Raw genomic sequence first — 12,506 nt, 5'->3', positions numbered from 1 at the left:
TTATAAATAGGACCAGCAATTTATTTAAGCGTAGTTTTGAAAATTTATACTTTTTTTACAAGAAACCAGGTAATAATCGAAAATTTCTTAAAAAGTTGTGTTTTTGAAATGGGACTAACAATTTAGAATGAAATGAGTAATTAATTAAAAAGAAAACCCAAAAAAAAAAAAAAAACAGATCCAAGGAGAAAAAAGTTGTGGGTGGGCACCTAAGAGGGTGTTTGATAGAGTAGTTTGAGATAAAATTTTTATAGTTTTTTAAAATTTGTGTGGGTAAAAAAATGTATAAAGTTGTTTAAAATGTAAAAATGTGAATTTAAAAGTGTGTACCAAACAGGCCATAAATATTTCAAGTTTTAATTTGTTAGTAAAAAACTTTATAAGTCAACTAGTTAGCGTCGGCTGAAATGTCCATTATATCTAAGCAACGTATCAAAAATAAAAAGATTAGTTTACCAAAGTAATTTTTTTTTTTGGTAAATTTCAGACCTTATTGAGCATTGTGATAATACCAACTAGGACAAAAACATTTTAAGGGAAAGGCTTGTGTCCAGTAGAAACTTCCACCAATTCGGTCCTTGAAAGACAACTTTGTCCCTAATATGCCAAACGCCGTTAGTGATTCTCTCTTCTCTCTCTTTTGTCTCTCTGTCTTCAGTCTTAGAGAACCTCCATGAATACTCTTTACAAATAATCCCGAAATACCAGAAAAATCAACACAATAATACATAAAATAAAAAAATACCAAAAACTCACTGCAGGTCCCCTGAAAACGCTACCAAAAAACAAAAAAAAAGCACAAAAAGAAAAACACTTGTAGCATTCTTCACTATCGACCACACACAGAAACGATCCAAAACTTGCACTATCGAATCTAATGGCTGAGTTCTGATCTGCCTCATCGTCAGCCAGAGGAGTGTTCGCTCCATCTGACAGCGAAGGCGCCTTCTTCGTGTTCGCCTTGGGAGAATCCGCCGCCTCTTTGGGAGTCAAAATCGGCGCCGGAGTTTCGGCCTGAGCCTTAAACAGCTCCTTTGGCAATAAAACCTTGTCGATCGCGTGGATCGTTATCAGCAGCTTGTCGATCAAAGTCCGTTGAAGGCGAGATCCAGATCGAAGCACCACCACCACCACCACCACCGTGGGTTCTGATCTGAGAGAGAGGGACGAGATCCGTGACAGTGTTGATTGCGTCAAACTTGCGCTGTGAATCCAAGCTCTTTCGCCGTGGCTAGGATTCAGTTAGAGAGGAAAAGAGAGTTCGGAGATAGAGAGAACTCAGGGAGGAGAGTTTTCTTTTTCTTTTTGAGAAACAGAGAAGAGAGTAAGAGCGGAGAGAATCGAGACAGAATAGAGAGAGAGCAGTTACGGGGTTTGGTCCGTTAGGGACAAAGTTGTCTTTTGAGGATCAAATTAGTAGGTTTTAAAATGTTTTAGATGTAGGTGGTATTATCACAAACGTCAGGCTAAGTTTGTGAAATTTACCCTTTTTATTTCTTTAGTCATGGTGTCGGCATTTGATAGAATTTTTTAGTGGGTTTGCAATGATCCTAGCTAGGATGGACTTTTTGCGTGTCTTTTAGCTTTGAGGTTTTTAGTGCCTTGTATAAAGAAAGTTTTCGTTTACATAAACATTGGGGATGATTGGACCAAAAAAGAACAAACTGGTGGAGATAACGTGTTGAGTTGAGCTGAAACCGCGTATTCAGTAGGTGGGTGTCTGTGTGTGTCCAAACTATATATTAATTATTAAAAAGACAAGTCCAAGAATCACATGCAATTAAGCCGTGGGGTATCTTCTTTTGAATAATATTTTCCTCCTTTCATTTCTCTGGATCTTGAAATAAAAAAAATTAAAATCATAGATTCATAGGGGGGCGGGGTGCGGTTACTTTAATAATTTTCGTTTTGTTCGTTGTTTTCCTAATCCAATAAATTTAAGCTTCCCTTATCCTTCTCTCTCTCTCTCTCTCTCTCTCTCTCTCTCTCTATATATATATATATATATATATATATATAAAAGCTTACTGGCGTGAGTGATTGTGCAAAGTGGACCCTTAAACTGAAATCATAAAAGGGGTATTGACATTAGATGCAAAAAGAGGAAAGTGTCTTCTCCATAGTGATTAGTGAATATCCTCCATGTTATTCTTTTAATATTCCTAACAGATCCTCTTCAACACAACAGTAGTGCCCTTGTATTTGTAACCAAACCCACGCACTCATAACTCCTCCTTCTTCTAAAACTGACAGATCTACCTTTCATACTTCGCCGGATGTCTATTATTCAAACAAGTAAACCATTGCCAATTTCTCTGTTTTAATTGGTCAGACAAAAAATTAAAGCAGAAACTAAACTTTTTTTTTTTAGAAGCAAGTAGAAACTAAACTAAAGGTCTATTTGGATAGAACTTATTGCTAAAAACTGAAAATACTGTAGCAAAATAATTTTTAATGTATAAAAAACACTGTTCACACTTAAACTCATTGTTCATTGGCCTAAAATCATTGTTCATGACCAATGAACAGTAACAAATGCGCGTCCAGGTATAAAAAAAAAAGGCTGAAATGGGCTGAAACGCAGACGTGGAAAACTGAACGTGAATCCAAACGTATTCTAAGTAGTATTACATGCATGTTCACAAACTCAATACAAAATAAATACTTCTCAATATTTTTCTCCAAATCTATATAAATTTAAAAGTTGATGTGTGGCATTTAACATTGTTACGTTCAAGTTGAGCCACACAAACAGTGATGTTTTTACCATTTTTTTTAATATTTTGACTTTGTCCGACAATTCAAAAATAGTTTTCCTAAATTTAAAAATACTAAAAAAAAGAAAATAATTCTCAGCCTTATCTCTTTCATGGTTACAATTTTAGACAACAACCTTTTGTGTTCCATGATTACAATTTCAAACGGCAACTCTTTGTGTTCCACGGTTACAATCTCAAACGGCAACCCTTCAACTTTCTAATGTGATGCGAACCTCAATCGACACGCTTTGAGACCCAACAAAAATATTGGAATATTTACCCAGGAAAGCTAAAATTCAGATTTATGATAGAAACCCTGACTCAACGTTTATAATTAAAACGCGAACCAAATGTATAAGTTGACCTTGACCCAATGATTATAAAGAATCACGAACCAAAGGTATAAAGTTTGAACGCCACAAGAAAGAATCCTTGATAAGTTCACAGTTCTTGAAGAACCAAAAGAGAGCAAAGCCTTACCTTTTCTGACTTCTATTCAATAATATTATCAAAAAACGTTTACAAATTTCAGAACCTATTTAAGGGCTCCATAAAACTTGACAGACAAGAAAATATATTCTAAAATAACTCCTAATTGATACTTTACCGTATCAGGAATCAAATTTGACCTAAAAAACATTAAATGCACCTAAAAACAAGGAAAATACCTTAAAAAACGTACTAAATAATAAAACCCTAAATAAAAGTTGATTTGGTCTGAAATTAGCAAATCCAAAATAGGAAAAAAGTTGTCTGCACTAATATAGAGCTGGAAAGTCAATCAGCCATTAATTCATGCCATAAATCACTCGCAATTAAGCCAGATCAGCCCTAAATAGCTTGAATTAAATTTATTTCGTTTTCAGCTTCCTTTGGGCCAAGCTTGGAATGTCCTGCGTTAGAATCAACCCAAATCTCTTGAATTAGCCCATTAAGTGCTTCTTTGATCTTCTTAGATTTTGCTCTTGTAATAGACCCAACTGGAACATGTAATGGATCCTTGAATGCTTGTTGATTAATAATGAAACCCAAAATTAATAATGAAACCCAAAACCAAAATTCGCCACTGTTTGTGCATAAATTGATGAGATGTAAGAGCACTTGTAGCAGTGGAGTTAAAAAGCTATATAGTTGTTTTAGTTCCACCAAAACATAAAAATAACCATACAGCAGTGAAGGTAAAGCTTTTTTTTTTTAGCTTCATTGCTACAGTGCACATCTATCTATGGATGTGCACTGTAGCTTAGAGCTAAAAAAAATAATTTTTTATTCCCTGTCCGGTTGTGTGTGTGGCTATGATGGTTGTGTGTAGTGAATATATTATGTTATTGTAGTAGATATCTTATTTTATTGTGATGTTTATATTAATTTATTGTGTTGAAAACTAATTAATTTACTATGATACTATATTAATTTATCTTAATTTATTCCCTGCCCGGTTATGTGTGTGGCTATGATAGTTGTGCTGCAACATGTTTGTAAGTAAAATAAATAAAGTATCTTTTTGTCATGTCAAATAACTAAATATTTAGGTCCAATGCTATGGACGCTTAGTGCCGCGGCCACCTGTTCTTTTTCTATCTCTCTCCACTGTCGAACACGGACAAAACTCTCTCTCCAATTTATCTTCTATGTTTGTTGCGATAATGTCGCCAAAGCCACTTTAATATTGGTCTCGATATTTTATTGTCCATATCCATACCAAGTGTTCTCTTTCTTGATCGTGACCACCCCACCACTACCGCTTGTTTATATCTATTTAATGATTGGATATAGAGGGGCTTTTGATATCTTAAATATCTAACCCACACACTACTCTTCAAAAGTATTAGTGACTTATCCTGTATTAGAGTAAGTTGTCTGAGTTCTTAACAATGCCTTTTTTACACAAAACTTGGGGAAAGATAGAATAATAAGTCTAAGAACATAATATTTCTTATTATATTTTCATTATTGTTGAGAATATTTGTACTAATATAATCTGTTGTGATAGGTGTATAATGATAAATTCAAGTAATCACTCTTTTTTTTTCACAACATAAAAAAACTAAAAAAATCTAAAAATAAAAAGGTAAAATTTAGTTACAAAATTGGTTGTAACTTAATACTACAAATTTACTCAATAAAATAAATATTACTACATATTTTGAAAATCTAACGGTTGAATTGCATGTTCTTTACCCTCTTAATACACATGTCAAATTTTGTATCAATTAGATATTATTTACTATATCATATATAAATTTATATTTTATGCATAATTTTAAATTACAAAAACATGCACTTTAAAAAATTTATTGATGACATAGCTAGTGATTTTTATTTTTTTTGAAATTTTGCAATTACAATAGATATACGAAGATATAATCTAATGATGAATTTATCAAAATGTACTTCTAATAAAAAAATATTAAATAAAATTGTAACATAAAACCTCAGCCTACAACGATAAATTCACCTCTAATAAAAAATATATATTGAATAAAATAGTAACATAACGCCACAGCCTACAGCCAATTTGGTAGCTGAACTAATACCCCGTCGGTCATTCCAAACAAACAGTAAGTAATCAAACTTTTTTGAGAAACTCTGTTAATAAAATTATCACTTTGTGAGCATAATTGTCTCTCCTTTTCCAAATTGAAAACGACACACCTCTGACTTGTTGGATGATTGATCATTACAATAATAATAATATGGCATCTTAAAAGAAAAGAAGGGAAGAAGCAAAGTCTTGCTGTGTGTCTTTGATTTCTAAAGCAGAGCTACAGAGTTTTTATAACTAGTAACATTTGTGGAAAATATATATATTAAGCTCTGCCTGTTACCTGTTGCCTGTTGCCTGTTGTGCATCACAGAGGAGACACAGAGTGTCAGAGTTTGCTTTGGTGGTGTAGAGTGTAGAGTGTAGTATTGGCCTTTTCAAGTTTGAACTGAGATAATTGGAAAAAAAGAAAAGAAAAAAGAAATGGAGAGCACGTTTAAGGAGATAGGGGACCGCCAGTCGGTGCTGGACCTGGACCCCAAATCTGCCGTTGGTGGAGGCGTCGAGGATGTGTACGGTGAGGATCGCGCCACAGAGGACCAGCTTGTTACTCCCTGGACTTTCTCTGTCGCCAGGTCTCTCTTACGTGATGATTCATTCATTTCTCTTTTTCTTGGTTTTAGTTTAGTTTAGTTTAGCGTTTACTTTTCTTATTTACAACCAAAAATTATGAAGATCGTATTCACTTGTATTTGATTGTTGGTTATTGATTAAGATCATGTAGTTTGTCAAAGTATAGTGAACTTCATCTGCTTGTACTGGTTTTGTTGTTGAATCTGCTTTAGTACACACTGACGCTTATTCTTTTGTCTTCGTCTTCTTCTTCTTCTTCTTTTCTTCTTCTTTTTTTGTTTTTGTTTTTGTTTTTCTTATGTTTTTGATATGATTTGTAGTGTAGTTTTTTGGCCTTTTAGAATCTGAAAATTCCTGAATACTTAAAATGGTTTTCGTTTTTGTGATCACATGTTTATTACACTTCTTTTATTTTTATTTTTCTTTTTCTTTTGCATTCCTATTGATCTTATTCTACTGGAATCGTTATTAACCTTCAAATATATATATGTGAGTTTCCTGTCATTTTCTTGAAGATTGTGGTGCATTCTGATCTGGGTTCAGTTCAGAAACTGAGGCCCCACTTTGTTGATGCCAAAGAATAATTTATGTGGATAAAACATATAAATATGAAGTTCAGAAGCCAAAAATGCTACTCTGAGATAACAGGGGACTCTGTTTTTGTCGCTTTTCAGAACTATACTATAATCTCTGACATGTAACTTTCTGAATTCTGAACTAAATTTTGTGGGGTGTGTTGGTTGTGGTGCAGTGGGTATTCTTTGCTTAGGGATCCCCAGTACAACAAAGGACTTGCTTTCACTGAGAAAGAGAGGGATGCTCATTACTTGCGTGGTCTTCTGCCTCCAATAATTTTGTCTCAACAACTTCAGGTTGTATTAGTGATATTGGCTTATAGCATTGTTTTATCTGATTCATTGTTCTCATAGTTTGAATTTTCGCTGACCCTTTTTTGCATTTTACTAATCCCAGGAGAAGAAATTGATGCAGAACATCCGACAATATCAAGTCCCGCTGCAAAAATACATTTCCTTGATGGAGCTTCAGGTAGGACTTGGGAATTTCACCGTCATTGAATTTAGTTTTGATGATGATTGTTGTACATTGTTTGCATATGGTCACCACGTGCAGACAAATTGTCTGATAATATTTTCAATAGTATTGAAAATGATTGTCTTATGCATAATGACATTTGGACTGATTGTGTATTTTCAAGTTTGGGATCATCTTGAGATGTTGAGACATCGTAGGACTATATTTTGTTTAATTATGACGTCTTAACATTTTTATTGTTTCTTTAGTTCCTTCATCTTTTTATTGTTGGTATAATTAAACCCCTTTCTTTAATGAGGCTTTGTTGGAATGCATGTTTGTGTGCTTAGAATTCTGTGGAAAGACAAATGGACTTAATTTATCCTTATGTGATGAATGAAGTCCTATTGAAATTTTGAAAGAGGGGTAATACTGATATTTTTAAAATTTTTTTTTTGTGTTTTATTTTTTACAGGAGAGGAATGAAAGGCTGTTCTACAAACTTCTCATTGATAATGTTGAGGAATTGCTCCCAGTTGTCTATACCCCAACTGTGGGTGAGGCTTGCCAGAAGTATGGGAGCATCTTCAAGCGCCCTCAGGGTCTTTACATAAGTTTGAAAGAAAAGTATGAATTTCTGTTTCTGCTGTAACTATGTGCAACTTAGAGCTACTTTAGTCATAATATGAAGGAGTGCTTGGATTTTGCAGGGGCAAGATTCTTGAGGTGTTGAAGAACTGGCCTGAGAGGACTATTCAAGCAATTGTTGTGACGGATGGTGAGCGAATTTTGGGACTTGGGGATCTTGGCTGTCAGGTAGTTATGTTGTCAATCATCGTTTTTAAATTCTAAACTTACTAAACAGGGTTCTATGTAAATTATTGGGCTGTAAAAGTGAACTAGCTTCACATGATGGTGTTGGATATGTTTTAGGGAATGGGGATTCCTGTGGGGAAATTGTCTTTGTATACAGCACTCGGAGGTCTTCGTCCTTCTGCAGTAAGTTTATTCAAATAAAACTTGTGGTTCTTGCTTCGTTTTACTACATTGTAAATTGTGGTCACATGATGTACTTCGTTTTAAACCTTAGGGAACATTTCTAAATGCGAAGCAAAACCAAGTTCAAAATAAAAGCCTTGGTTGTAATCACATAATATCCCTTATTCTGATCAAGAATTGTATGGACTGTCTTCTTGTAGTGTTTGCCTATAACAATTGATGTGGGGACAAACAATGAACAGTTGTTGAAAGACGAGTTCTACATTGGGCTTAGACAGAGGAGGGCAACTGGGAAGGTTTCATAGTTTACATTTGCACCTTGCTCCAACTTTGGTTCATATATTTTTACAAGTGATAGTATAATATACATTCCCTAAGGTGATTTTGACAATTCTTGTCAGGAATATTATGAGCTTCTGCATGAGTTCATGTCCGCTGTCAAGCAGAACTATGGTGAAAAAGTTTTAATACAGGTTGTGCATGAGTTATAGATTACATCCTTGATTGATAAAATTTCTGCAGTTTAAAATATTCATCCAATTCTGATGTTGTCTAGTTCATCTAAATTGGTTTTCAGTTTGAAGATTTTGCAAATCACAATGCTTTTGAGCTGCTTGCAAAATACCGCACAACTCATCTTGTTTTCAATGACGATATACAGGTTTGAAGTAGCATTAATGGTGAAGCTTGCACCTAAAAGGAAAAGGATTTTATGTTGTTCTTGATTTCATTGTCTCCTTTTGTTTCAGGGGACCGCATCTGTTGTTCTTGCTGGGGTAGTTGCAGCACTGAAGTTGGTTGGTGGTGCACTGGCAGAGCAAAAATTCTTGTTCCTTGGTGCTGGGGAAGTAAGACTCTTCTTTGGGCTATTTCCATCTTGACTTCATATTGTTTTTTCCTCCTCCTTATATATGTGTGTGTGTGGGCGTGTGCACACTCCAATCCCCATAATCCTGCACTATTAGTCAAGTTACTTATTTAGCTTCTGTTGTTTAATGATTGCAGGCTGGAACTGGTATAGCTGAGCTTATAGCTCTTGAGATTTCGAAGCAGGTAGTAACTTGTTATTGGTATATGAATGCCCAGCTTTGGTTTATTAACAGAGTTGCACTCTGTCATAATTCTTAAACATGATGGTTGGTGGTATTATATTGTTTGATAGTTTCTATTTGCCTGTTGTAGACAAAGGCACCTTTAGAAGAGACACGCAAGAAGATCTGGCTTGTTGACTCTAAGGTAGTAAGCTTGATCAAAATTCCTATCCTAACATATTTATAAGCCATTAGATATCCTTTTTTTTTTTTTTTTCCTTTCTTTCAAAGATTTCCCCTCTCTACTATTAAGGAGAACCGGTATTCTTTCAGGGATTGATTGTTAGTTCTCGTAAGGATTCACTTCAAAACTTCAAGAAGCCTTGGGCTCATGAACATGAACCTGTTAAGGATCTCTTAGATGCTGTCAAGGTGTGAAAAGATGTCATTGTTTGAGTTCCAATCTTCATGTGTATCTTGGTCCCTTACCATGTTCTCTTACTTCCTCAGGTAATGAAACCAACAATTTTGATTGGATCATCCGGGGTAGGAAAAACATTTACAAAGGAGGTGGTTGAGGCCCTTTCTTCTTGCAATGATGTACATTTTCTCTCTCTCTCTCTCTCTTTCTCTCTCTCTCTCAGAATCCTGTTTATATTTTCCAACTATATTTCCATAAAGAAAAAGCTAAGCCCAATTCAATAAATGACATGCAGAAACCTATCATTATGGCTCTCTCCAACCCTACTTCACAGTCTGAGTGTACTGCAGAAGAAGCTTATACATGGAGTAAGGTAAAATTTTACACAGCTAAATGTGCCATAACTTAGTTGAGGACTTCACCATACAAAGGATGATTGATTACTCAACAACTGCAAGTACAGTTGACTCTATTTTATGTTTGTCGCTTTTGTTTTCAAATTGAAGGGTCGTGCAATATTTGCTAGTGGAAGTCCATTTGATCCTGTTGAATATAATGGGAAGACTTACGTACCTGGCCAGGTAATGCAATTTTCTTCATTAGTTTTTCTCTTCAAAATTGGTTGTATATCAACGACTGAGGTGTGTGATTTCCTTGTCATTTCAGTCCAACAATGCTTACATTTTCCCTGGATTTGGTTTGGGTTTGATAATCTCTGGAGCTATCCGTGTGCACGATGAAATGCTTCTGGCAGCTTGTAAGTAGGCAACATAAGGATGACAATCCATAAAATATCTTTTCTACAATCTTTAAAAGTTGGCATTATCTGGAATATAAACAGGTTCCTGATGTAAAATGGTCCATTTAAATAAGATTTAAAAAAAAAAAAACTTTAATCTTCCTTTTCTTGTTGTCACTATCCTCTTGTTATAAGGAACAAGTCCTACTTCAAAAATTATGCTGTTAGATCTTGTTTAACAATAATTTTAGACTTAAACACAAAACATGTGATTTTTTAAAAAAAAAATCTTGTTGAACTGGCAAACGGTTAATTGACTTTTTGTTGTTCTCCAACAACAGCCGAAGCCTTGGCTTCACAAGTAACAAAGGAGAACTTTGATAAGGGGTTGATATACCCGCCATTCTCTACTATCAGAAAAATTTCAGCTCATATAGCTGCTAATGTAGCTGCCAAGGCATACGAACTTGGTAAGTAAATTTTTGTTGTAGGTATCCTTGCACAAATTCTCACTACTAAACTCTGAAACCATCAATTTTTGTTTTTGATTTCTTCTTATCATGCTTCTGTAGGTGTCGCTACACGTCTTCCTCGTCCTAAGGATCTTGTGAAATATGCAGAGAGTTGCATGTACACACCAGTCTACCGAAATTATCGTTGAACAGTTGATGGACATACTCCAATCGTTTAGAGTGTTGTACTATCACTATTCACTATGTTGTTGGAATCTTGCTATCAAGCTGTATGACGCATATGGTGTGTTTTGAAGTAGCTTTAAGCAAAAATAACTTATGAATATGACTATAATAACTCTAGCATGTTATATGACCCATATAACGTATATCAATCATAAAATGAAGATGCTTGTACCCTACAACCTTTGTTGATTTGATTCGAATAAAATTGTAATATTTTCCCATTTTTGTCTGCTGCCGTGCTAAAAAGTGTTGAACTTAATTGAAATCTCTTCATTCCAGCAATGTGGCTAGAGCAATTTTTTGCTTCATCCATGGTCGCCTTTTCAACAAAAAACATTCTCTACTAATGAAATCAAGGTTGCATTCATTTTGACATAAAATGTTTTTAAAGGAAAATTATTTAGAGGAAAATACAATTTATTTTTTGGTTTTGGTTGCATTTCTAAAATTATTTTGAAATACATTTTTATGTCAAAAATGTTTTTTTACGCAAAAGCATTCCCAGAATTTAAGTTGTTTTCTAGTGTTGGGCTGCATTATTGCAAATGCTGCAAAAAAAACAAGAACGGGTTTAGGCGTTTGACTCTTAATTACAATATAAAAGACTCAGGTGTTGGGATTTATGCCCTAAAATTCAATTTATTGGCATGTTATTAATAATTAAATTGTTTAATTATATGAGACTATTTATAAATGAACTAATGTGACATTATCTTAGTCCATGAGATGCATTATATGTAATTTAGTCACAGAAGATGTAAATCACAAGTTCCTTGTAAACTCAAAATGTAGTTCGTAGTCGGTGATAAAATTGGACGTTTCATCTGTGAAGACTATAACATATCAATTAAGATGATTTGTCTTGATCATAGAAATGAAGATTTCTAGTTGGTATGTTGATATGTTTTAAGAGTTAAAACATATTGAACTGGACCGCTGTGAGATTTATTATTCTCATAACGACTGTCAAATGAATAATAAATCTCATGACTTCTATTTACACGAACTCTTAATCCTGAGAGAATAATGGACCTGATAATGAGATGTAGGTTGTTTTGATATATCAGGAGTGAGATCTATTAGTCACGGTCAAAACTTCAGTATGTTGGGTAGCCACATTTAGTGTTGATGGAACATGTATTCTCAAGATGGAATTCATAGTCTCTTAATGGAGATACAAAATATTCTCTTGAGATAAGTTTAATGAGTTTGGTTATTCAGAGAGTTGGACCAAACAACTTTAGTAAAAAGTTACTAAAGTATATATTTATTAAATTGGATTTCATAAATATATAATGAACCACTTAAAGGATTAAACCAAATACTCAAGGATAAGATGTAGTAATTTACAAAGTGGCAGTCTACATTCATGACTTTATATTACTACGAATATTTTATGAAGGGGTTGCATGTATAATAAAGTCTTGGGATATAATTTATAGATAAAGCCTAGAGTGCAACTATATTTATATAGTGGTATTAGATGTAGTTAATGGTAACTTTGGACTTGTCAAGAAGCCGATGAAGTTAAAAGGCCCATTAGAGCTAGTGTCTTATTGGTCTCTTTTGGTCCCACTCCAAGTCACACACAAGAGCCCAATTGGAATGGCCCAAAAGGCTAGCCCAATTAGATAATCAGTTATATATATAAGAAGAGAAACATACAGAATTTTGTGGTGTGGTGTGAGACATCATTCTGAAATGGTGAG

At 34.3% G+C, this 12,506-nt stretch overlaps 1 protein-coding gene across 1 annotated transcript; it reads left to right on the top strand.

Annotated features, from left to right (window-relative positions):
• The first annotated feature begins 5,418 nt into the window (after nt 1-5,418).
• Nucleotides 5,419-11,018, top strand: LOC142620335 (NADP-dependent malic enzyme). Its single transcript, XM_075793724.1, has 19 exons — nt 5,419-5,879; nt 6,629-6,749; nt 6,850-6,924; nt 7,385-7,536; nt 7,620-7,725; nt 7,843-7,908; nt 8,109-8,204; nt 8,310-8,381; nt 8,486-8,569; nt 8,658-8,756; nt 8,914-8,961; nt 9,091-9,144; nt 9,273-9,371; nt 9,450-9,539; nt 9,656-9,733; nt 9,867-9,941; nt 10,027-10,117; nt 10,441-10,569; nt 10,672-11,018. Exons 1-19 carry the CDS (start codon nt 5,728-5,730, stop codon nt 10,758-10,760), a joined length of 1,776 nt encoding a protein of 591 aa, XP_075649839.1. The 5' UTR covers nt 5,419-5,727; the 3' UTR covers nt 10,761-11,018.
• Nucleotides 11,019-12,506: the final 1,488 nt, after the last annotated feature.

Source organism: Castanea sativa, chromosome 1 (assembly GCF_040712315.1).
Source record: "Castanea sativa cultivar Marrone di Chiusa Pesio chromosome 1, ASM4071231v1".
In the NCBI taxonomy this organism is placed as follows: domain Eukaryota; kingdom Viridiplantae; phylum Streptophyta; class Magnoliopsida; order Fagales; family Fagaceae; genus Castanea; species Castanea sativa.
This window is presented reverse-complemented; position numbering and strand designations above follow the sequence as displayed.